The 24,556-nt window shown below is 53.3% G+C and overlaps 1 protein-coding gene and 1 long non-coding RNA gene across 5 annotated transcripts in view; one reads left to right on the top strand and one right to left on the bottom strand.

Annotated features, from left to right (window-relative positions):
• Positions 1-12,895, top strand: part of ARMC9 (armadillo repeat containing 9) — a 114,651-nt gene extending 101,756 nt beyond the window's left edge. For all 4 annotated transcript variants that reach the window (XM_090056018.1, XM_090056019.1, XM_090056016.1 and 1 more), the window contains one exon: positions 3,088-12,895. In XM_090056018.1, the coding sequence (XP_089912144.1) occupies positions 3,088-3,110 (23 nt within the window). In that variant the 3' untranslated portion in view covers positions 3,111-12,895. The remainder of the gene's footprint in view (positions 1-3,087) is intronic.
• Positions 7,170-19,683, bottom strand: LOC149863228 (uncharacterized). The gene is made up of 3 exons (XR_016443349.1): positions 18,820-19,683; positions 16,612-17,623; positions 7,170-13,179 (listed from the first exon to the last, which is right to left on the bottom strand). It is a non-coding gene; the product is annotated as an uncharacterized LOC149863228 (long non-coding RNA).
• Positions 19,684-24,556: the final 4,873 nt, after the last annotated feature.

Genomic DNA, 24,556 nt, shown 5'->3' with positions numbered 1-24,556 from the left:
AAGGAAAACTGGATTGAAACCAGCTATAGAGGTGTTCCACATTTTCAAGCACTGACTGTGTAGCTGGTTGGGTCTTTTTATAGCTGGATGGCCTTTTTCATGGCATGTGTAGCTGGTCGAGATTTATTGGGCAATTAACCAGTTAATTGCATAATATATGTAACGTGGCAGAGGCCCTAGTAACTCAGCAGCAGAGTTGGGAAGGGTATCTAGATCTCCTACCTGTGCAACAACACCTCTCTCCTAGTGAAGACGTGGGACAATATCCTAATGAGATGGGAGTGAAGCAAATCTACACAGTGCCAGCCACGGAACAAAGGTCAGAGCAAGGTGTTAGTACTGGCAGTCTTTACTTTCTGTTTGCCTCTGATACCAGCACTTTCTGTTTCCTGTCATACAAGCCCTTGCCTGCCTGAATCAGTAGCAGTGTTAATGGCCAGGAGTCCGTCCCTGGTTCCTGTTTCACGCTCGCCACTGGCACAGAAACTCACTGAAAAGGAAGCACTGCTGGAAAAGGGGAAAGTGCAGCACACACACAAGGAAGCGTTGGTCGTGTGGCCGAGCCCCCGGCCGGGGTGGGGGGAGGGTGGGATTCACCATTCTGGCTGTTTGTGGTGTGTGAAAGATGAGTACTTGGCACACATGGCACCCAGAGCCCCTTAAGGGATGGTATCTGAAGTGAGTTCCTTTTCCAGTGATGCCGTGCACAGCCTGGCCTTATTCAGAATGATTCTGCAAGTCAGGGCACAGACGTGGGAAAAGGCAGACAGGGCCCAGTCCTTGTTCCACGTGGTTCGTCACACTCGCATATTGAATTTCAGTGGGGCAAGGATGGGAACCCAGGTCTGTCGCATCCTGGTGCAGTGCCCTCCGACCTCAACCCTCATTTGGGCTTAAAAAGGAAGGACAACCCCTTCCTTCCGCAGTCCTTGAGGGATGGGGTGTGGGTGCCCAAGCCCAACACAAGGGTCATGGTCGTGGAGCATGAGTGGAGGCAGGCACCCCGCTACAGGACATCAAGATGCCTCACCAGCAGTTCCTGCTGGGCATTTTACGTGGCTTCCTGCTGATCAGCTGGCAATTGCAGATCCCATTCATATGTACCTAGCTTTCTGTTTGCTGTAGGGGGCCTGGACGCCTACCGCAGGGCTGTAAATTCCACTATGTGACAAGGTGCCTAAACCCTCTTATTGATATGTAGGAGCTTATCTACGCTGAGGTGTATTTACTCAGGAGGCAGGATGTGAATTTGCAGTGTGTAACTGTCCTAAAGGACCTCCCCACATGGGTGCTCTCAGTGTATTAGAAGTGCCTGTGTGCAAGGTTGTTTCTCCACTTCCCTAGTGGAGCAAGCTGTCTCACACTTGGGGCCTGTCTACCAGGGGCACACAGGAACATTAAGCCGAGTTAATGCTTGAAGTTGATTATTTAAACTGCATCCTACCCCAGCCCTGGATGCTTTGATTCAGAATCGGAGTGGCTGGAATTTGATTTCCTTCACTTAACTTGAATTCTGGATAGAAGTGGTCACCCACGCGCTACATGCGTTTTCAGTAGTAGCAGGTGACAGAACGAGGAGCAGTGGTCTCAAGTTGCAGCAAGGGAAGTTGAGGTTGGATATTAGAAAAACCTTTCTCACCAGAAGGGTAGTAAAACACTGGAACATGTTACCCAGAGAAGTTGTGGACTCTCCATCCTTGGAGGTTTTTAAGGCCCAGCTAGACAAAGCCTTGGCTGGGATGGTGTAGTCAGGGCTGGTTCTGCTTGGAGCAGGAGGTTGGACTAGATGGGACCTCCTGAGGTCCCTTCCAGTCCTCATTTTTTATGATTCTATGAAATGAAGTTTAGCATAGTCACTTTAAACTCACCTTTAATTAAACCAGGTTAATTTTCATGAGCACTTCTGTGTAGACAAGCCTTTAACATGCATGTGGACTGTCTGCTTTGGGAGAAATGAGTACCGAGTAGTTAGTATGTTATAAACTTGCATGCCTGTTTACTGGGTCGATGAGCCTGAAGCAACGAAGCAAACCCATGCACAAGGAATGGAGAGTTCCTGGCTCCCAGGTGCCTGCTCAGACCTCTATGCCTCTTCATTTTTGTGCACGTAGAGACACTGTGCTCTTCTGTCAGGCTTTTTTTACCTCCTAGTCATAGATTTCTGATGACACATTGCTCTCAGAAGAGTGAAGTACTGACTGTGACAAGAAGACAAGAGGCTTGTCCAAGATACCTTGTCCATTGTATTTCTACAGCCTCAGCCCTAAACCAGTATTAAAAATGTCACATTTTATTAAAGGAGAAACAGAATATTCAAGGAATCCAGTTAGACTAGCTGGGCTACTTCTCTCCCTGGGGCTGAGAACATAAGGGCTGATGCCTCAGAAATGCAGAGGAAACATAGGGCCAATTCCTGTAGCTATAAACCTGGAGCCAAGGCAGGTGAATCTACACAGCTGGAACTCCAGGCAGGACTGAGCCCCTTCGTGTAAACCAGCCAAGCGGGGATTTTTGTTTGTTCTACTTCTTGCCTTGCACAGACCAGGCCAGAGGAGCAGGTGGGGTGAGGGCAGGGGGTCGAGATGCCAGAGCAAGCTTGTCCTACCTGCTCTGCCTTAAAAGTCCTGCCTGACCTTGGGTGGATCGTTTCATCTACCTCACATTTGGTCTCACCTCTATGAAGTGTGGCTACTGCTTCCTTTTCTCTGTTTGTCTTGGCTTCTTAGAGGCAAGCTCCTTGGGACTCTTTCAATGTGCGTGTATTAAACCCGGTTTCAGGTGGGTTGCGTAGTTGCTACAGTGATACAGCCAAGGCTAACAGTAAAGGATTATATTGTCAGTGAAGGCAGCAGCCCATCGTGACATCCTGTTGTCTAGGAGTGCTGGCAGTGATGTTGGACAAATAACTTGCCCCGCTTAGGGCCTGCTGTAGACGCAGCCGGTGTCAGAGGTGAGGAGTTTGTGGCTGGCGTGCATTTATCTTGGTGTTTATGTCAACACATAGGCTAAACCCCCTCTGGTAGAGCCTGTTTTGTACCGGATCCTGCTTTCAGCTGACAACCCCTTTCTCGTCCTCCTCTTCTGCAGGCAGCCAGTCCTACAGGAAGTGAGAACAGCGCCTTTCCTCAGGAATCACCGGTCACATTGCTGAAGGACACAGCCAGCTTCCTGTAATGAGACACTGGCAGGCTACGGCGAGCTGAGGTTATCAACACCACACTGCATATGCCGCGTACAATGCTTTGGGGACTATCTGATGGGATGCGTCTCCTGTCTTTGCAACGGGCTAAGACAAGAAGGGACCTTGTCGGGATTCAGCATCACTCCAGCAGCAGTGCATAGGGCAGAGCTGGTAGAAGCACCTGATTGCACAGTCTCTAATAACTTATTCTCAAACAACATTGCTGAGTAGCATTAAAAGAATTATCTCTCCCCAGCTGTTGGAGTAAATGCCCTTCGGAGAAGCTGTTCCCGCAGCTAATGTGTTGCTGTTTCCTTGGTCCCCGGTTCTGGTGTAGGGAATCGGTATGAAACCTGTTTCAAAAGCCAGGGCTTTGTTTATGAGCTCAGGGCTGGGACATCTCCATGCGAGGAGACTCCATCAGCCAAGAAAGACACTCTGCCTAGCTCTGAGCTAGCTTTCCTGACCACCATCCCCATGACTGCAGCGGGGTTGGGTGTGCATCATAGAGTTCCAGATTTAGCTGGGTGATGTTTGTGCTGGGGTTTCATCCCTCCGGTTTGGGAAGTCCAGGCAGCAGAGATTTCTGACAGGCCTCACACTGAGTGTGCCTGCTAGCTGGCACTCAATGCTTTAGGAAGGTGTGTAGTCTTGCTCCTTGCTGCAGAAACAGCAAAGGGGCCAGGGAATTATAAGCAGTGACTGGAAATGCCTGCACCAGTTGCATTGCTGTCCTGCATGGGCCCATCAGCAGCTTTCTCTGCTGATCCCCTTTTGTCTCCCTCTTCCTGTTGTCTTACAACTCATAAAGTGAAAACTCTGCTTTCCTGCTTGGGAAGGGGACCCCCATTTCCTCCTGAAGGAAAGCCACAAAGGCCCTCCATGAGGTCACGAGCGACTGCCCCTCCACAAGGTCACTTCCTCTGCGTGTGCCTCTCAAGTGCGAGTGGAGCTGGTTCCTTGACACTTCCATACCCTGCACCGCATTCTTTACTGCTGTCTCAAACAGTGAGGTGTTGCATCTGCTTGTGAAACCCTGGCAGGAACTGGATCTCGTCAAATAGACTTGGGTTGGTCCTTAGCAAATACCAAGGGTCAGATGAGAGGGTACAAGACTTTTATCCTGAACACAGAGATAGCAGTTAATTATCCCCATGTCTTATGATGCAGAATCTGTACTGTTCTAGCTTTTCTTGGTAGTGGCAATAAAGAACTCAATGCTGAACTGACAGCCATTATAACTTGGGATACACTTGGTGGGGGGGTTCCCTGGGATTTTAAGCAAACAAAAGTCATTGTTGTCAGATTTCAATGACCCATGAGATGAAATGATCAAGGCCAATTCCACTGAAGTATGGGCCGGGTGCTTTTTATTATGATTTGAATAGCCACCCCTTAGTGACTCCGTTTCTGCTGCTGCTTCTGCAGACCCAGAGGGAAGATAAGCTCTGCATTTCTTGGTTTGGAGTGTGGCTTTTGAAAGGAAGTTTTCTAGTAATGCAGGAAACGGGCTTAACCAGGCCCTGTCACCAGGTGGCATGGCCATGGACCCTTCTCCCACCTCTGGACCAATAGATGTTATTTAGAAACACAAGCTGGGTAAACTGCTTCTATCAGAAGCTGGAAAGAAGGTGAATTGTAGGATCAGATAGCCCCCTGCAGGAAACAGGCACCCCCTCACTGACCAAGTGGCAATTTGTGTTAACAGAGACTGAGCATGAATTGAGCTGACTTTGCCTTTGTCTCTAAAACACAAGACATCTTTCTTTCTTTTCCAATATCATTGGCCTCCTGGGAAAATTAAGGCACTGGGTTGGGTCCTGTCTCTTGTTGTTATGCTTGAGTGGACCAGATCTGAGCATCAGACAGTGGAGCAGGGCTGATTTCCAGCAGCTGAGGGTCCCTGTAAAAAGGGCGCATGTTGGGGCCAGGGAGGAAGGGGTGTTTCCTTCTTCCAGGAGCCTTTACAAGCCAGCATAATGCAGGGATTTTCCCTTCTAAATGTTCCAGATTGTAGGCCTTTGTTTTGTGAACTCTCTTGGCCTGTTTCAGACTAGTCCTGGCCTAATTTACTGTATATAGGTGAATGTCCATTGCTGTGTTTGCTCCTCCCTTGTCCGTACAGACACGTTAGAAGAGCAGCACTAGCAAAGAGTGACCCTGGCTCAGTTCCTGGGAGATGTGGACATCAAAGCTTCAGTGACTTCACTGGCAGTGAGGGGCCTCCATATCACGGATGGCTCTTTCTTAAGTAGAAAACCTGCTGACTCAGCCTGCCCCAGCTGAGCTGCGTTCTCTCTCTGGTTTTAAACTTACATTTTTTTAAAAATTATTTTTAAAGAAAATTTTTTGTGTCTCAAGTCTAATCAGCGAAATCAATTCCAAATCTGTGAGTCATTCAAGACCCATGTTTGGTCTTGCTATCAGCAAGCATCCTCCACTCCCGCCTGGGGCTTCAGATGCTTCCAAATTCTTTGGTGGGCATCCTATATGTAGGCCCAAGCCCGGAGGTTTAGGGTTCAGATGCCCATGAGTTTTGCTTGCCCTCAGCTGTATGGCCACAGAAGCAAGCTATGGAGGAGTCTCTCATTTCCTTGAAGTTGGTGTATGCCTAAAATCTTCCCACTGGAAGTGAAAGTGGGAGACTAATGATGCATTACCTCTGTCAGGGTACTATCCCCTGGCACATTTGTGGTTTTCCCCAGCCAGTGGGGAAACCACCTTGGTTAGGGGTGGGCAAAATGTGGCCCGGGGGCCAGATGTGGCCCACCAGGCCATTCTGTCTGGCGCACGGGGCCTCTAAAAAATTAAGAAAATGAATATTAATCTGTCCTGGGCTGCCTGTCATGTGGCCCTCTATGGCTTGCTGAAACTCAGTAGGCAGCCATCTGCCCAAAATAATTGCCCGCCCCCGACCTTGGCGGTCCTGGTATTTCCCCTGCCAGGTAAGTATTCCAAAGGGTCTGTGGCTGCAAGGGATTTTGGTGGAGAATGAGGGACACCAGGTGGCTTTGGGCAGGCGAGAAAAAGAATCGTCCCCAATATGCAGTACCATTTTAAAAATGGAAGATCATACAAAGAGGGCCAGCCTCGCTGCTCCCTTGACCATCCCTTTAAAGCCTAATCATGCAGCCAGCTTGCTGAGAGCAGGGGCAGTAAGCTGCCCATTTATGATCACACTTCTCCTTCCTACGGAGGTGAGGTCCCCAGAATGAGGCTGTTTGGCTGGAGACAGAGCATAGTATGTTGAGGATCTGCATTACAAAGGACAAGTGCTTGCTGTCTGTTCATACCATAGATGCAACCATTAGCTAGCCCAGGGTGTGAACTGTATGCTCAGAGTTCCTGTACCCTGCCAGTCCACCATAGCGTGATGCGTGTAAGAGAGGCAGAGGAAGCATAAGTGAGTAACAGCTATGTAATCTGCAAAAGTGTATTTAAATATAATCCTTAAACAATGAGGCCATGGCCTTGGGAATCCAGAGCTTCACTAGAATGACAGATGAGCTTTACTAGAACAACAGATGTTCACAGGTTTAAGCTTTGACCCTGCTCGATGCCAGAGGAATATTGCCTTTCCTAATCACCAATGTCCTGGCAGTGTTTGATGCTTTAAAGGAAGTTTCTCCCAATCCCAAGGTAATTAGTGATTAAAGCAGGAGGCTTTGTGTTCCTTATAAATCTGGATCTTACCTAGGGCCTGAGGTCTTCCAACCCTCAATCATATGGTCAAATTCTTGTCTTCCAGAAAATTTAGTTTCAGCAACATTTTCTCCTGCTACTCCAAGTCCCTTCCATCCTCCTCACATGTTCACACAGAACCAGCGTATTAAATTTCACCAGTGAAAATGAGGATCCGGAGATGCTCCAGCTAAATACAAGGGCCTCCACCCCTCAGCACAGGGCACCTGCTGTGTGTTTGCACTTGTTCATACAATAGAAATGACCTGCAGAGAATATCATCAGTAAAGAGACAGTGCACAAGGTCTGATGTGCGTGGAAGTGTATTTAATTAAAAACTTGGCGTTCAGTATGGCTCAGAGTTTTTCATCTTGGAGAATAGAAATTGTTTCTTCTGCAGTGCTTATTAGCAATGCTGATGCATAATTTAGTTCTGCTGAATAACGGGGGAAGCCTTAGTGGAGAAATAAACAGGATTATTGCTGACAGCAAGGTTCTAACTTAGATTTATGCAAAAGTCCAGCCTTTCATCCAGGACAATTATAAAGCGCTTTACCAAAGGCAGCCAAAATAATGGACATCAAGTAGGAAGTGCGTGTGCTCGGTGCCTCTGAAAATCAGACCAGTTCTTTAAGGACCTCAATTGATGTCAGCATTCATCTTTGCACGTCCTGCACGAACAGTTTGGCCGTAGTACTTACAGGCATCATTTCACGCAACAGTGAAATGCGGCTATGTCTTGGTCTGGATTAGATGATAGTACCAGACAACTAGTATGACGCACCCTGTGTAATAGGTTGGGCAAGAAATGGGCTCAGGTTCCTACTTGTCCTTTCTAAATGTCCTGGGATCTCTCATTTCCATGCCGAGCAGGTACAGTCTGAGAGACCCGCACCCAGCAAGCTGCATAAAACTATCTACCTGGGATGGGTGGAGGGAAGTGGTCATGAAAGCAGAATTGTACTTGGGGTCCTAAAGGAGCCAGGAATTTCAAGCCTTTACATTTAGAGCAAAAAGCCTACTTTGATTTATGTGTAGTTAGACCTGAAATGTGCGCGCCTGCATGATATTTATATTCTGCAGGAAGGGCTTATGGAGCTGTGTGTGTGTGGAGTGCCTCTAAAGAGACATTAGCAACTATTCGTGTAGGTTTGCTTGGCTAAGGATCCCCCCGGTCTTTTCTTTATAATTTTGCTTACATGACTATCTGGATTGATAGAGCCTCCTACGTCAACAAAATGCATAATTGGAGCAAGTGATCAGTTCTCCTCTGGCCGATTGAAACTTGCTTGGCCTGCGCAGAAAAAGCAGCAATGCTGTAGGACCGATAGCAAGCAAGGGCGTATTTCCCTAGGGACCAGTTGATCACCTGAACCCCAAAACAGAAATGTGTTGTGCTGTCAGGCTTCTGCAAAGCTAACGTGGGATGTTTCGTTTGGCCCCTTTTCTCGAGGCTGGTGGAAAACAGAGCTACAAACCAGCTGATGGTCAGTGCGCAGGAAAGGCGTTTGTTCTGCAAGCATGAGCTGGAAGAGGGCAGAAATTCAGTCGTCGCAGCATCCCGGTAATCAGCATCTCTAGCTCATCCTCGGTTCTTGGAGGCTCCTGTTACCTGGTGGCAATCTCCTGTGCATCTCTCCCATCTCAGAAGAACAAAGCGGACCAGTGTAAGGAAGGGCTGCTGGGCCCAGCGTGTGGTGGAGATAACTGGGAGCTGACACAAAGATGAGATTGCGAGTCCAGCCCGAGACGGCGGCTCTGTGCCCAGAGATACGGCTCCTCTTTTGTTACAGCTGTACGCTGGGCCCGTGGCCCGAGACCTTATCTGACGGCTGGCAGGTGGGCGACGTTGGCAGGCCCCGAATGCTTCCCGAGAACAAATCGCTGGATTGTGAATGTCGGCGCAGTTGCTGGCTTGCGGCATCGCTGCCTATCTCCATAGCAGGAAACGGGGCTGTTAGCTCCGTGACAGGCCCAGAGAGCTCTGCCAGGCTTTGTCGTTCGCTCGGGTTTGTTCCCTGCTCCCCACAGCTTCCTTGCTGGGCTGCGTTGGCAGTGTCGACCGTACACCGAGAGGGCAGCTCTCCTGATGTTGGCTCACTGGAGTAGCAGAAGCAGCCGGGCAGTGAGCAGGAAGAAAAGGGGAATATTTCTCCATGTTTCCCTGCTACCGTGTACAGCTCCTTCACCAGCATAACACACTTCGGCCCTCTGAGACCATGTGTATTTGTCCCAGGGAAACATTTTCAGGTCTCTGTGCATTCATCTCTTCCCACCTTTCTCCATCTGCAAGGCCGCCTCCTTCCTCCTCTCGTCCAAACCAAACCTCAGAACTGGTCCTAGTGGAAACCAGGCCCACGTGGCTTAGGTATCTTTCCTCCCAGGGCCACAGGTGAGCCCGTGGGCAGTGATTCTCAACCAGGATGTCACAAGATCCTTGTAAGGGTGGCACACGATATCAGCCCTGTTAGATCTGCAAACGTCTCCACATGATTCCTGAGATCAACCCAGAGATTTCAAATAGGAAACCACTCATGTTTCCGCTCGGAAACTGCCGTCTCTGCTTTCACTTGGTTTTGGACTCTGGAAAAATCCTAGAGTAAGTCTTCTGTTGCAAACAACTCAGACTGCAGTAGGGTGCGGTGTTTTAGACACTGGAGTCCAAGCTGAAATCCCTGGATTTACCTCGTGAATCATGAATAGGTGTTTGTACCCTTAAAAGAAGTTCAGGGCACCCTGGTTGAGAATCACTGCCCTAGCCCATCCCACAGGTCTGGCGTCTCTGATCCAGGAAGCATTTTCCTTGATGCTCATCCTTTGTGCTGCTGAGATGCATGCGGCATTTGCAACTTGGATCTGTGGATTCAGCCCCACCTTTCAGGCATCTGGAATGAAGTTGTTTCATAAGGACTCTCTGTCCCCACCAGGAGCCACCAGGGTCTGAGCCCTTGGGAATAACTGGGCGCTTTATACAAGGGTCTAAAATGAGAGGCATTGTCCGGAAGGTCCAGCCACTTGCTTCAGCTCCCAGCTGGGACCTACTGGACAGAGGTGGATCAAGGAGGGGTGCACTGGTGTACTTTCACCCTCCTGTGATTCCTGCTGGACCCAAAGCTTCAAACCAACTGCCAGGCTGCAGCAGCAGCATTTCTAGTCAGGCCATGCTGAGGGAGTCAATTGACTTCATGGCTCACTGTCATCTACCTGAGCCCTGCTAAACTCCTCACTCCACAGGTGTTAATGACCCTCTCTCCTTTTTAATGGGCTTGATGTGCCACCACCCACTTCCAACAGGTAACACAGTCCTGGGAGGAGGGGAGCAGCCCTCAGTGGTGAAAGACCAGGTTAGGGACTGCTTAGAAAAGCTGGACGTGTACAAGTCCATGGGGCTGGATGGGATGCACCCAAGGGTGCTGAGGGAGTTGGCTGATGTGATTGCAGAGCCATTGGCCATCATCTTTGAAAACTCATGTTCAATCAGGAGAGGTCCCAGATGATTGGAAAAGGGCAGACATCGCAACCATATTTAAGAAAGGGAAGAAGGAGGATCCAGGGAACTCCAGACCAGTCAGCCTCACCTCAGTCCCTGGAAAAATCATGGAGCAGGTCCTCAAGGAATCCCTTTGTAAGCACTTGGAGGAGAAGGTGATTAGGAAGAGTCAGCATGGGTTCACCAGGGACAAGTCATGCCTGACCAACCTGATTGCCCTCTGTGACAAGGTGACTGGCTGGGATTCAGAGTGAGCCAGACAAATTGGAGGATTGGGCCAAAAGAAATCTCATGAGGTTCAACAAGGACAAGTGCAAAGTCCTGCACTTAGGATGGAGCAATCCCCTGCACCAGGACAGGCTGGGGGTGGCTGACTGGGAGCAGCTCTGCAGAAAAGGACCTGGGGGGACAGGGGACAAGAGGATGAACAGGAGCCGGCAGTGTGCCCTTGTTGCCAAGAAGGCCACCGGCATCCTGGGCTGCATCGGCAGGAGCGGTGCCAGCACATCGAGGGCAGTGATTCTTCCCTCTATTCAGCACTGGGGAGGCCACATCTGGAGTCCTGTGTCCAGCTGTGGGCCCCCACTACAGAAAGGATGCAGACAAGTTGGAGAGAGTCCAGTGGAGGGCAACAAAAATGGCTGGAGGGCTGTGGGGACAGGACTTACGAAGAACGACTAGGGAAACTGGGCTTATTTAGTCTGGAGAAAAGACGGAGAAGGGATTTAACAGCATCTTAAACTCCCTGCAGGGGGGGTTGCAAAGGGGCTGGAGCTGGACTGGTCTCAGTGGGGGGCAGATGACAGAAGGAGCAATGGGCTCAAGTTGCAGCAAGGGAAGTTGAGGTTGGATATTAGAAAGAATTTTCTCCCTGGGAGGGTAGTAAATCACTGGAAGAGGTCACCCAGAGAGGTGGTGCAGTCTCCATCCTTGGAGGTTTTGAAGACCCGACTCGACAAAGCCCTGGCCGGGATGATGTGGTTGGGGCTGGCCCTGCTCGGAGCAGGGGTTGGACTGGATGTGACCTCCCGGGGTCCCTGCCAGCCCTCGCTGTCTGTGATTCTGTACCCCCTGTTCTGCCCTGCTGCTGTCTGTTCACTGCTCCCGCTCATGAAGCGCCTCTTTCACAGCCCTGCAGCTTGTTTTTAATTCATTCCAATGACGTTCTTTTGCTTCTGCTTCACTCCAGCCCTAGGCCCCTTGCATGCTGGTGAAGCTTCTAGTTTACCTTTTGTTGGAGAAAAATAGACACCGTTTCATATGTGGTGATGGCCCTCACCATCTGCACCCCCTTATGAAAACTCTCGATCTGCCCATGCCGCTGGGTGCTAGATGTTTGCTAATACTTCCTTGCAGCTTTTGCTCAGAGCGTCCTAATTCACTTCCTGCTTCGTGTCCTTCCTCCACTCTTGCCTTTCTGATGGGCATCGTGCAAGGTAGCAGCCTCTGGCTGATGCGTCCCAGCGCGGGGAAGCCTCTGGCAGTTGCGAAGCCGTTTGCCCCGACAGCGCTCCTTCCAGGACTGTCATGCCCAAGTGGGCGCTGGGTTTCCATTTACGTAGGTACCCACCGCCCCCGTGCCACCCGCACAGCTCTTCCCTGGGGCACCTTGCTCAATGAGCTCTGTTCTAGTTCAAGGCCAGCTTGCGCAAGCTTCTCCCCACTCCTGTTTCTTTATTACACAGCTGATTGGCACCTCTCGTTAGCATTCCCTGCCCTCTGATTGCAGTGCCTGCTTGAAAACCATTTAGGGCACCAGTTTCTAGCAGTTTGGTTGTTAGGTGAGTCACAAAGCCAGAAGTCTGCCTTATCTTGCACACAGCTCTGATCTGCGCTGGTAGTTGGCTTGGCCAGCACAGTGCCCCTTGCCGATGCGGAGAACATTGCCCCTGCCTCCAGTGACCTTCCTCTGGGCAGTGGGTGTCTCGCGCCCATGGAAAACACTGCCTGTCCTTGCTAGAAAGTCAGCATGGAGGAGCAAGGCAAAAATCTCCCTCTGTGCTGCCTCCACAAAAGCAGAGCAGCATTGCCCAGCACGCCTCGTGGGCGCCGGACAACTTTCAAGGAGCTGTTAAGAGAGCAGTGGCATCTGGTGAGAGGCAGAGTCTCCAGGGAGCTCGATGCCAGCAATTGAGGCCAGCCTGCGATGCCGCGCCTTGCCTGAGCCACGGAAAAAGAAATCCCTGTTGCACCCAGCACCTGGTGGCAGGGTCCCAGGAGGACACAGCTTCAGTTTGTTTCTCACCGGCTGTAAAAAGCAGCGAGAATTCATTCATTCAAACAGCCAGCTGTGAAATGGGTGCAATGCAGAGAGCCCCTGTGCAGCACCTCGGAAAGGAGCCATGTTGGTGGTTCCCTTGTCCCCATGGCATGGGGGCGCATGGCTGGGTGAATCCCTAGGGTAAAGATGGCAAACTCCCATTAGAAAGGGGCACGGACTGGAAGCCCCTTGGCAGTGTAACCCGGGCGGTACTCCAAGAGGTACCCCCTCACAGCAGCAAAGTTCAACAATAAAATATTTGGGTTGGACCCAGTGACCCTCACGCTGTTCTCCCAGCCCTTCCAGTTCAGGCCTTGTCTCTTCCGGCCTGCCGCCGTGATGCCGGAGGGCTGGCCTGGCCCCTCACCCCCGTTCACAGCTGGAGGCAGAGGCAGAGTATCCCATTGTTCATTAAAAAACAAAAGCCTTTCTTGGAGCTGCTGTGCGGTGTCGGTAGCAGACGCAGTTTGTCTGAAAGGGCCTTCCCCTCCCGACTGCTCTGGTTTCAGCCGCTTGCCCTCCCCGCCGCCTCGCAAGCTCTCCAGGCTGCCCCACAGGCTGGGATACCTATAAAAAAAAAAAGAAGAAGTCCAAGTGCAGATTTCTAATGTTGACTCAGGGATTTCGCTTAAGCCAGCCTGGTCCAGCCAGTGCAGCTTTGATACGTGAACTGCTTTAACCTATTCATGTTGGACTACTGCACCCGTTTAGATCTCACGCCTGCAACCTGACCCCGGGAGTTTTAAACTTTTCTCCTCCAGGCTGATGCCAGCGTAAGCAGGTTCACGCGCAGATGAGCAGAGGGATGGAAGCAGGGGACAAGCGTGGCTTTCGTTACGTGGGGACCGCACGACCTTGACGGCGCCCTCGTCCATCCCTGCTTTGCCTGTGGCAAGGTAGAGCATGCTCGGTGTTTTCGGGTAGTGCCGCGAGAGGCTGGCTCACACCGTTGGGTTGAAATTAGTTAGATGGACACTTGTAGGGGTGGTTCAGACAGGACCGATCCTGCCCTAAAGAGGGGCTTAGGCGAGACGCGACTTCCTGAGGGCGCTGCTGTGATCTTCTAACTCTGCTTATAGTTTCATAGTTTCATAGTAGCTAGAGTCGGAAGGGACCTAGGTAGATCATCTAGCCCGACCCCCTGCCTTGGCAGGAAAGAGCACCGGGGTCAGATGACCCCGGCAAGGTGCTCATCTAACTTCCTTTTAAAAATCCCCAGGCTAGGAGCCTGCACCACTTCCCCTGGAAGCCAGTTCCAGGCCCTAGCCGCCCTGACTGTGAAGTAGCGCCTCCTAATATCTAATCTAAACTTACCCTCCGCCAGTTTGTGACCGTTATTCCTGGTCACTCCTGGCAGCGCACGGGGGAACAGGGACTCCCCCAATACCTGCTGATCCCCCCTGACCAGTTTGTAGCAGGCCACAAGGTCCCCCCTTAACCTTCTTTTGTGGAGGCTTAAACAGGTTCAGGTCCCGTAGCCTCTCCTCATAAGGCCTGCCCTGCTGACCCCTGATCATACAAGTGGCCCTCCTCTGAACTCTTTCCATATTGTCCACGTCCCTCTTGAAGTGCGGCGCCCAGAACTGGACGCAGTACTCCAGCTGCGGCCTGACCAGTGCCGCATAGAGGGGGAGGACCACCTCCCTGGCCCTGCTCGAGATGCATCTGTGGATGCATGCCAGGGTACGGTTGGCCTTCTTGACTGCCTCCCCACACTGCCGGCCCATGTTCATCGTGGAGTCAATGACGACTCCAAGATCCTTTTCCGTCTCCGTGCTGGCAAGAGGGGAGTTCCCCAACCTGTAAGTGTGGTGCCGGTTCTTCCTCCCCATGTGCAACACCTTGCACTTATCAGTGTTAAACCCCATCCTATTCTCATCCGCCCACCGTTGCAACCTGTCAAGGTCAGCTTGTAGCCTATTGCACCCTTCTAGTGCACCCACATCCCCCCACATCTTAGTGTCATCAGCAAACTTGAACAGGGTGCTTTCTACCCCCTCATCCAAGTCACTGATGAAGATGTTGAACAGTGCGGGCCCGAGGACCGAGCCCTGCGGACCCCACTGCCCACGTCCTTCCGGGTCGAGAAGAACCCATCCACTACCACCCTCTGGGTGCGGCCCTCCAGCCAGTTAGCGATACATTTGACCGTGTGGGCATCGACACCACAGTCTCCCAGCTTTTTGATGAGGACAGGGTGAGAGACAGTGTCGAAAGCCTTCCGGAAGTCCAGAAAGACTACATCCACAGCAACCCCTGCGTCTAATGATTTGGTGACCTGATCGTAAAAGGCCACCAGGTTGGTCTGACAAGACCTGCCACTGATGAACCCATGTTGGTTGCCCCTGAGCATGCATTCCCCCGCAAGGCCCTCCTGGATGTGTGCCAGGATAATTTTTTCAAAGAGCTTACCCGGGATTGAGGTCAGACTAACTGGCCTGTAATTTCCCGGGTCCTCTTTTTTTCCCTTTTTGAAGATAGGGACCACATTGGCCCTCTTCCAGTCCTCCGGCACCTCGCCAGAGCACCACGAGTGCTCACAGAGCCGCGCCGGGGTCCCGCAATGACCTCGGCCAGTTCCTGTAGAACCCTAGGGTGAAGATCGTCCGGACCAGCGGACTTGAACACGTCCAGCCTCTCCAGAAGTACCCTAACTAACTCCTCGCTAACCCCTGGCCCAGGCGTGTCTCTCCCGGGGCCCGAGGGGGGCCCAGCAGGGAGGTGGCTGAACTGGTCCCTACTTAGGAAGACAGAGGCAAAGAAATCGTTAAATATGTTAGCTTTGTCATCTGGCGTGATGACTAAGTTGCCCATCGTGTCCTGCAGGGGCCCCACATTACCCGGGACCCTCTTTTTACCCCCTATGTATTTGAAGAAGGACTTCTTATTGTCCTTAATCCGGGAAGCTAGTCCTATCTCCAACTCTGCCTTGGCCCTCCTGACTGCCCCCCTACATCCTCGGGCGACTGTAACATAGTCCTTCTTGGTGATGACCCCATCCCTCCATTGGGTGTATGCCTCCCTTTTAGCAAGGAGACATTCCCGGATGCTCTTAGTGAGCCATGGGGGTTTATGTGCCCTCCTGCTCCCTTTGACCCTTGTTGGGATTACCTCCCTTTGGGCATGGAGGATCGTCTCCTTAAGGAGCAACCACTCACCTTCGACATCTGATTCCCTTCCCCACTGGGTCCTCAGCGCTTCCCCAACGATCCTCCTTAGCTTGTTGAAGTCAGCCCCCCTAAAGTCTAGGGCTGTTGCCTTGCTGCAGCCCTTTGCCACCTTACGCTGGATGGTGAATTCCAGCAAGCGATGATCACTGTCTCCCAGGTGGCCCATCACCCGCAGCCCCCTCACCAGGTCGTCACCCGTGGCCAGCACCAGGTCCAACAAGGCGTCTCCCCTGGTGGGACTGTGCACCTCCTGGGTTAGATGGAGGTCCTGCACTCTGGCTAAGAACCGACGTGAGCGATCAGACTTGGCTGACTGCTCCTCCCAGCAGATGTCTGGGAAGTTCAGGTCCCCCATGATGACCACATCCTTAGCCCTCACTGCCTCTGCGAGCTGACCTAAGAATTCCTGGTCGAGCTCTTCTCCCTGGTTGGGAGGTCTATAGTAGACTCCCACCGTTAAGTCTCTCTCCCCTGGACTGCCTTTTACTCTAACCCAGAGCACCTCAGAGTGCCCCCCCTCTACCCCCTTGCTAATTAACGAGGAAGTATATTCCTCCTTGATGTAGAGTGCTACTCCTCCACCTTTCCTTCCTATCCTGTCCTTCCTGTATAGCCTATAGCCCTTGACACTCACCGCCCAGTCATGCGATGAGTCCCACCACGTTTCTGTGATCCCTACTATGTCAGGGCTGGTGACAGCTAGGAGGAGGGCGAGTTCCTCCTGCTTCTTCCCCATACTTCGAGCATTCGTGTAGGGGCATTTGAGGCCTCCAACGGTTGTGCCCACTGACCCCCTAGTCTCAGCAATGCCCCGTCCCCCATCGCTTACCTGTTTCTCCCTTTTGACCATTGGTCTGGGCTCGCTGGCTGTTGCTGGGCCTGGTAGTTCATCGTCTCCTCCGCCCTCATCTTCCCCCTCCCCCGACGAGCCTAGTTTAAAGCCCGCCGAAGGAGGTTCACCAACCTGGAAGAGAACACACGCTTACCTTTAGGGGAAAGGTGGAGCCCATCCCATCCCAGCATGTCTCTCATCACGATGTGCCGGTCATGGCTGAGGAAGCCAAAGCCCGCCTCGAAGCACCATTCCTGTAGCCTCCAGTTGGTCTCCGCTATGCACATCTCGTGGCGTCTGCCGCGTCCGCTCACTGGCAGGATGGAAGAGAAGACCGCCTGTGCGCCCATCTCCCTCAGCACGCCTCCCAGAGCATGGTAGTCCTCCATCATGCTTGTAGACATGAAAACCCAGGAGAGCCCACATCGCTTCCCCCCACGCTGGTTTCAGGCCTTCTTATACTTCAGAAAGAAACCAAGAGGAGGACAAACAGTTCTTCCTTTGCTGGTCACTGGAAGGCTTTTGCATAGAGCATCACTGTTACTACAGGGCAAGACCATGAATTTTAACCACCATTGCAGGGCTCTGCTTATTTTGCCCTCTGAGTCTTTAGTTCCTGGCTTTTCTGCGCGAAGCCAAGCACAAGAAACTTTTGTAAATGTAAGCTGAGCTTCTCACAGACTCCTGTGACTCCAAGAGCTGGAGCTGGGAGAAAAGTAGGCACGCAATCACTCTGTGAGAGGTGCCTGCACCTCTGGCTCAGCTCAGCCACTGCCCAGGGCCTTCCTGGCCAAACAATTAAGACCCGTCCCCCGTTGCAGGCTTCTCTATGAAGCATCTCCTTAAGGTCCGAGCTGCCTCTGGGGTAAATCGGTGCATCTCCGCTGACGTCTGCAGCATTAGAGCGACTTCCTGGCCCTTTTCTGTCCGCTCGCTTGGATCGGAGTCGCACCACGGTGTCTGCAAGTCAGCATAGGCAGGCCTTTTTCTCCCCCTCCTGGCTTCCAGTCTAGAGAAAAGAGCAGAAAGCAACAGATGATGTTTTGCACGCCCTGCCCCATCAATCTTGCTCCCGATGGCCATTGCCAGGCCCTCTCCTAATGGCTCTGATACCAGTGGTGTCCTCAAGGTGTGTGGCTGGGGTGGTGTAGGCTCCACCCGGCGTGTTCGTGGAGGTTTAGTCACTCCATGAGACCAGTTCCTTGTGTGAGTCCCAGCGGGCTCAGTCTGGCACGGCCACAGGGAAAGAAAGGAACAATAAACACAGCTCCACCAAGCCCGGTGTTTCCCCCACCCCTCCCTTCATATTCAATAGGTCACCAGATGAAACTGCATGGAGAAACTGTCTGATAAGATCTTTCCTCTGTTCCTGGTACGGCAGCTTATGGCAGCCTCGCAACTCTTTTCTCGCAGGTAAAGTAGAGGTCATCTGGCCTGGGGCGCCAGCGCCGAGGTGTGATGGGAAACCCGCGGCACGCGACGCGGGACCCACCCGACGTGTCAGAGCAGCTCCGGATGTGCCCGAGGCGCGGGGCTGACTGGACGAGCTGAGAGCTGCCCGAGGCGGTGGGAGGGGGCAGCGTGCGGGACGGGCTCTGGGACTGGCACGTGGGACCGCTGGGGGCTGTGGGGGTGATGGACCCCCCCATCTTCCCTGTTCTCCTTCCTACCGCCTGCCTCTGCACCATGGGACTCTTCCTCCTGTCCCTCACTCCCTCCTCCTCCTCTCCGGCTGTCTCAGAAACTCCCAGTCCATCGCTAAAAAGATCCCAGTCATTCCCACCCTCTTCCTAGCGCTCCCCCTCCAGCTGCTGGGCCTCACGAGAAGCTGGCCTCTGCGCGGACATGCACGGCTATCCCAACCCCTCCCCGTCGCCCTCGCTCTCTGATCCCAGCGCCAGGCTCTCGAATCTTCCTCGCCACCTCATCCTCGCTCCCTTCGACTTCCATCCCCTCCCTGCCCTCCCTTCTCTTTCTCCTTCTGGATCCAGTTGCTTATCCAGTTACTTCCTTCACTCTCCTCCCCTCTCGCCTTCCCACCGCCACAAACAAGGTCTTCACAGAGCTGCCGACTTGGATGGGAGCAAGGCTTCAAGTTGAGGCCAAGAGGGTGCCAAAGTGCCCATCAGGCCTGAACTGCTGCTCATCCTGGTGCCCAAAGGCTCAATAGCCATCTACACTGGTCCTTTGAAGTCCCATCCTGACCTGCTGCCTTGCGGGGGACCTGTGAGCTCCCCGCCTCTCAGTCCATCCTCCGGCGGATCTTCAGGCGTCATAACCCACCGGGCGCACGTCTCCGCTCTGTGCAAAGGAGACTGAGCTCAAGCTGCTGGTGGGGTGGCAAGGAAGCAGGCCTGTGGTGTGCGGGGGTGTCTAGCTGGCACGCTGCGTGGAGACCCCAAAGCAAGCTCCATGCCAGGCTCAGTCTAGCAGCTGGCACAGACCACCAAATGGGCTAATTTATCTCGTTCCACAAGTCAAACAAATTGCCCCGATGAGTATGAGAGAACCATATTTCCTAGGGAGTCTTCCTTCGGGTGGTCGAAATCTAACAGTCCTCTGTTCGTTACAGCTGCGGTGCAAAAGCCCCCAGGTCTTTGGTGCCTCGGGGTCTCTGGAAGCGTGAATCCCTCCAGCTGTTAGGAGGGCCGGGCCAATGCCACGACCCGCGTTGCAGCCGCTGTTTGGATGGAGGGCTCCACGTCCCCAGAGGAGAAGGGCTGGTTTGTGCCGGAGGTAACCGCCCCGCTGCCATCCCGCAGGAGGGGAACAGAGAAGCCTGTTCTGAATTCCCGGGTCCCAAAATCCCAGACAGAGCCCTGTTGTGTGGGGAGGATCGCAGCGAGTTCGGTGAAGGAGAAGAGCGGGACGCGAGCTGGCAGTTTCCTGTTCCTGAGCCAGGAATTGCCCCCTTAGGAGCTGGCGATATTTCTCTTGATATATGTTTGAACGGACTCGGCCGGCTGATGCTTATCCCGACCCCGAGTGCAACAGGAGGGGCTCGGATAAAAGTGCCGGTCTTTGGGCTCTTCTTGGAAGGCCTCCTGTTCCAGGGCAGTGGGAGGGAGGGGAGCCCGCCTCGCGCCGTGCCCGGGGAAAGGGGGAAAAGGAGCTCTCAGTGTGAGCCGCGTGCTGCCACTCCCCAGGGCCTCGTAGCCTGGAAGACTGGGGCAGTGTTCGGAGCCGTGAAAGGAGGCAGTGTGTGCGATCTGCATGAGTCACCGAGCCTGGACGGAGCTGGAGGGGACTGCTGGAGCCAGCTCGGAGGGAGAGGTAGAGCCAGAGACCATCGGCATGGATCTCATTAGTCCTGAGCGGCGGGAGAGGAGCTTAAAAGAGGCAGCAGAGACAGAGAGTGGGAGAGCGTGGCCCAAAAGGCACGGCATCCCTGCGTACACAGCCCGTGCCAAGGCAGACAGTGGGTAGGACACGGGGTTTGGAATAGGGGGGCCTACTTCTGCGACTGCCGTTAACCTGCTGGGTCAGGTCAGATAAGACACTGCTGTGCCTCAGTTTCCCCAGCTGGGGAGTGGAATCACGGAAAATGAGGGTTGAAGGGAGCTCAGGGGGTCCCATCTAGTCCAACCCCTGCTCCAAGCAGGGCCAGCCCCAACTACATCATCCCAGCCAAGGCTTTGTCTACCTGGGTCTTCAAAACCTCCAAGGATGGAGATTTTCAAGACCAGGCTAGACCAAGCTTTGGGTGGGAGAATCTAGTTAGGGAAAGTCCCGACGGTCCTAGCAATGCTCAGAGCGCCGCAGCCGAGATGGGACTGGGACTAGCTTCCCGGATCCAGGACAACAAGAAGTCCTTTTTTAAATACATAGGGGGCAAAAAGAAGGCACCGGGTAACGTGGGGCCCCTGCAAGATATGCTAGGAAATCTGGTCGTCACACCAGACAACAAAGCCAACATATTTAACAACTTCTTTGCCTCCGTTTTCCTGAGCAGAGACCAGATCAGCCCCCCTCAGGCCCCAGGGGAGGCGCACCCAGGCCCAGGGTTAGACAGGAACTAGTCAGGGAGCGTCTGGAGGGACTGGACGTACTTAAATCAGCGGGTCCAGACGATCTCCACCCCCGAGTGCTGAGGGAATTGGCTGCGGTCCTTGCGGGACCCCCGGCACGGCTGTACGAGCACTCGTGGTGCTCTGGTGTGGGGCCGGAGGACTGGAAGAGGCCAGCGTGGTCCCCGTCTTCAAAAAATGAAGAAAGGAGGACCCAGGAAACTATAGGCCAGTTAGTCTAACCTCGATCCTGGGCAAGCTTTTTGAGAGAGTTATCCTGGCGCATGTCCACGAGGGGCCGGGAGGAGATGATGCACAAGGGCAACCAGCACGGGTTCATCAGTGGCAGGTCCTGTCAGACCAACCTGGTGGCCTTCTATGACCAGGTCACCAAATCCTTAGACGCAGGGGTAGCAATGGACATCGTCTTCCTGGATTGTCGGGAGGCCTTCGACGCTGTCTCTCACCCCGTTCTCGTTAAGAAACTGGGGACTGTGGTGTCGACACCCACACAGTCAGACGTGTCGCCAACTGGCTGCAGGGCCGCACCCAGAGAGTGGGGGTGGACGGGTCATGTTCGACCTGGAGGAACGTGGGCAGTGGGGTCCCCCGGGGCTCGGTCCTCGGGCCCGCACTGTTCAACATCTTCATCAGTGACTTGGATGGGGGGTAAAAAGCACCTGTTCAAATTCATTGATGACACCAAGATCTGGGGTGAGGTGGGCACATTAGAAGGGAGGGACAGGATAAAACTGGATCTGGACAGGTTACAGGGGTGGGCGGATGAGAACTGGATGGGATTCAGCACTGACAAGTGCAAGGTGCTGCACCTGGGGAGGAACAACTGGCACCACACCTACAGGCTGGGGAACTCCCCTCTCGTCAGCGCAGAGGCAGAAAGGGATCTGGGGGTCATCATTGACGCCAAGATGAACATGGGCCGGCAGCGTGGGGACGCGGTCAGGAAGGCCGACCGCACCTTGTCCTGCATCCACAGATGCATCTCGAGCAGGGCCAGGGAGGTGATCCTCCCCCTCCATGAGGCACCGGTCAGGCCACAGCTGGAGTCCTGTGTCCAGGTCTGGGCGCCGCACTTCAGGAGGGATGTGGCCAGCATGGAGAGGGTCCAGAGGAGGCCACTCGCATGATCAGGGGCAGCAGGGCAGGCCCTACGAGGAGAGGCTACAGGACCTGAACCTGTTCAGCCTCCACAAGAGAAGGCTGAGGGGGGATCTAGTGGCCTGTTATAAACTGGTCAGGGGGGATCAGCAGGCATTGGGGGAGTCCCTGTTCCCCTGAGCACTGCCAGGAGTGACCAGGAATAGCGGTCACAAGCTGGCAGAGGGGAGATCCAGACTAGACATCAGGAGGTGCGACTTCACAGTCAGGGCGGCTAGGGTCTGGACCCAGCTTCCAAGAGAAGTGGTGCAGGCTCCTACCCTGGGGGCTTTAAGAGGAGGTTAGATGCACATCTTGCTGGGGTCGTTTGACCCCAGTACTCTTTCCTGCCAGGGGAGGGGGTTGGACGATGATCTGCTCAGGTCCCTTCCGACCCGACTAACTATGAAACTATGATTTATCTTTTTTCCCCCCGCAACTGGCAAAGCTGTCAAAATGCAGCTGTAGGACTTTCAGTGCATTGATCCTAGGAGAAAAAGATCAGAAGTAAAAAGTCAAAACTGAAACCATTAGACATGGTTGAGGTGGACCCTTTAGGTGCTGCCATTTAGGATACGTTTGGTCCCAATCCTAGAAGAAGAAAGCATCCCAATTCTCTGACCCTTGAGACAGAAAACCTGTTTCCTGCCAGTACTACTTATTGGTCACAGCTTTTCCCATGAAATGCTTTCCCCTGGTGCTTGCGCTGGCACTGCATGATATCATCATCATCATCATCTTCATTAGCTCAGGCCGTGAAACCCATCAGATCTGGCCTCGGACTAGCATCGCTGTTAGCCTATGCACTGCATCTCTGCCCTGCCTTATTCCAGGCTTGTGTTACCTCTGCATCTCAACCTCTTCACAGAGAAGGTTGACAGCTCGTTATCACTGGGACCGTTATTGTTGTGATTTTACACACAGGGAGCAGAGATCTATGACTTTTCCCCGGGGTCAGTGCAAAGCGGGTGCACGGAGCTGTAGGCTCAGATGGGGTCTACCCCGATTCAGCACAGAGAGATGGTTCTTAGCCTCTCCAGGCACCCAGAGGTGGGGATGGGGCAGCTGTCGAAGGACGCAGAGGGGAGCAGCTGAGACAAACCTAGGAGGAGCTGGCTTGTCTGGCCTTGGCGTTTCAGCCCTTGTGTCAGGGGAGCAGCCTGGCTGTGACTGGGGGGCTGTTTGCCTGTAGCCCAGCCCCCACTGGAGGCTGTTCGCCTGTAGCCGCTGTCCGATGTCAAAGGAGATGCATGGAAGAGCTATTATGCCATGAAAGCACCAGGGGAGGGACCAGGGCATGGTGCCATGTCTTGGCAAGGGTTGCGTTCCCAGCCCCGCTGATGAGCCGGTGTGCAGAGCAGTCCCCTGGGCAGGCTTCCCCCACGTGAGGCCATGCCACCCACCACCACTGCAGCCAGGGTTGATGCCTCCACCCTCCGCTGGTTGCCCCCATCACCCTGCAGCAAGGCTGGGATGGTGGCTTGGCTGAGCCCACCATCCATGCCCCTCAGTGCCATCATGCTGGGGACAGGCTTGGATTCAGTTCTCCCTGGTGGGATGGGAGCTCCTTCCCTCACCTCTGCTCCAGCCACTGCAAAGGCCCCAAGCCCTGGTTGAGCCCTGCAGAACCAAACCCTTCCTCCACCGACACCGCTGCTCATCAGGACCTCGTGAGGCCTTTGGGGGGACATCCTCATGGGAAGGCTATCAGGCACGCAGTCTTCATTGGTGCATCTCGGGTCTGACTCGCTGAACTGCACTGGTCATCCCCGGGGTCCCATTAGCAGGGTACAGCAGTATCAGCACGAGCTTTGCAGGAAGCTGATTTATTTGTTTTTGCTTCACTTGTTCATTTATTGCTTTTTGCTTCCCTTGTTTCATTAGAGAAAGAAAAAGTAAGTGTGTTTCTGCTTGACTTGACACAAACCTGTTTGGCAAATTGAAATGCAGAGAAATGGGTGCATCTTTTAGCTTTTAAATCATATGATACAAGTAAGTTTTGTAAAGAAACCTCCCAACTGAAAGCGCTTCCTTTCAAGACCATTGCAGTGAAATCCTTCAGCTTGTTCGTAATTTTGTTCCTTTTTTTTTCACCCAGCCAAAACTATTCACCCAAGTTGACATGAGTTCACAACCCACTTGTCTTGCCCCATATCACAGAAAGGCCTACAAAGGATGGAGGATGGGATTCACCTCCAAGGAGGATTACTCCGCACTGGTCCAGTCCTGCAGGGAGCAAACCAGGAAAGCCAAGGCTGCAACTGAACTCCAACTAGCTTTGAGCATCAAGGACAACAAAAAGTCCTTTTTCAGATATGTGGGGAGCCGGAGGAAAAGCAAGGGCAACGTTGGACCCCTGCTAAACCAGCTGGGGCAACTGACAACTGACGCCCAGGAAAAAGCCAACCTATTAAATGGGCACTTTGTGTCGGTCTTTCGTCAGTCCCATGGGACGCCCATGCCTGCTGTGGGACAGGGAGATCCGGGTGATGGGGATCCCCTGCCCTCCATTAATGCCGACCTCGTGAAGAAACACCTTGAGAAGCTGGATACCTTCAAGTCAGCCGGCCCTGACAACCTGCACCCCAGGGCACTCAAGGAGCTGGCGAGCGTCATAGCCCAGCCCCTGGCACGGGTCTTTGAGAGCTCCTGGCGCTCTGGTGCAGTGCCCGAAGACTGGAAGGCCAACGTGGTGCTGATCTTCAAGAAAAGGAGGAAAGTGGACCCAGCAAACTATAGGCCCATGAGCCTGACTCCTATCCTGGGGAAGATCTTAG

The sequence above is a fragment of the Crocodylus siamensis genome, chromosome 6 (assembly GCF_052110815.1).
Source record: "Crocodylus siamensis isolate JL-2025a chromosome 6, ASM5211081v1, whole genome shotgun sequence".
Classification (NCBI taxonomy): Eukaryota; Metazoa; Chordata; order Crocodylia; family Crocodylidae; genus Crocodylus; species Crocodylus siamensis.
This window is presented reverse-complemented; position numbering and strand designations above follow the sequence as displayed.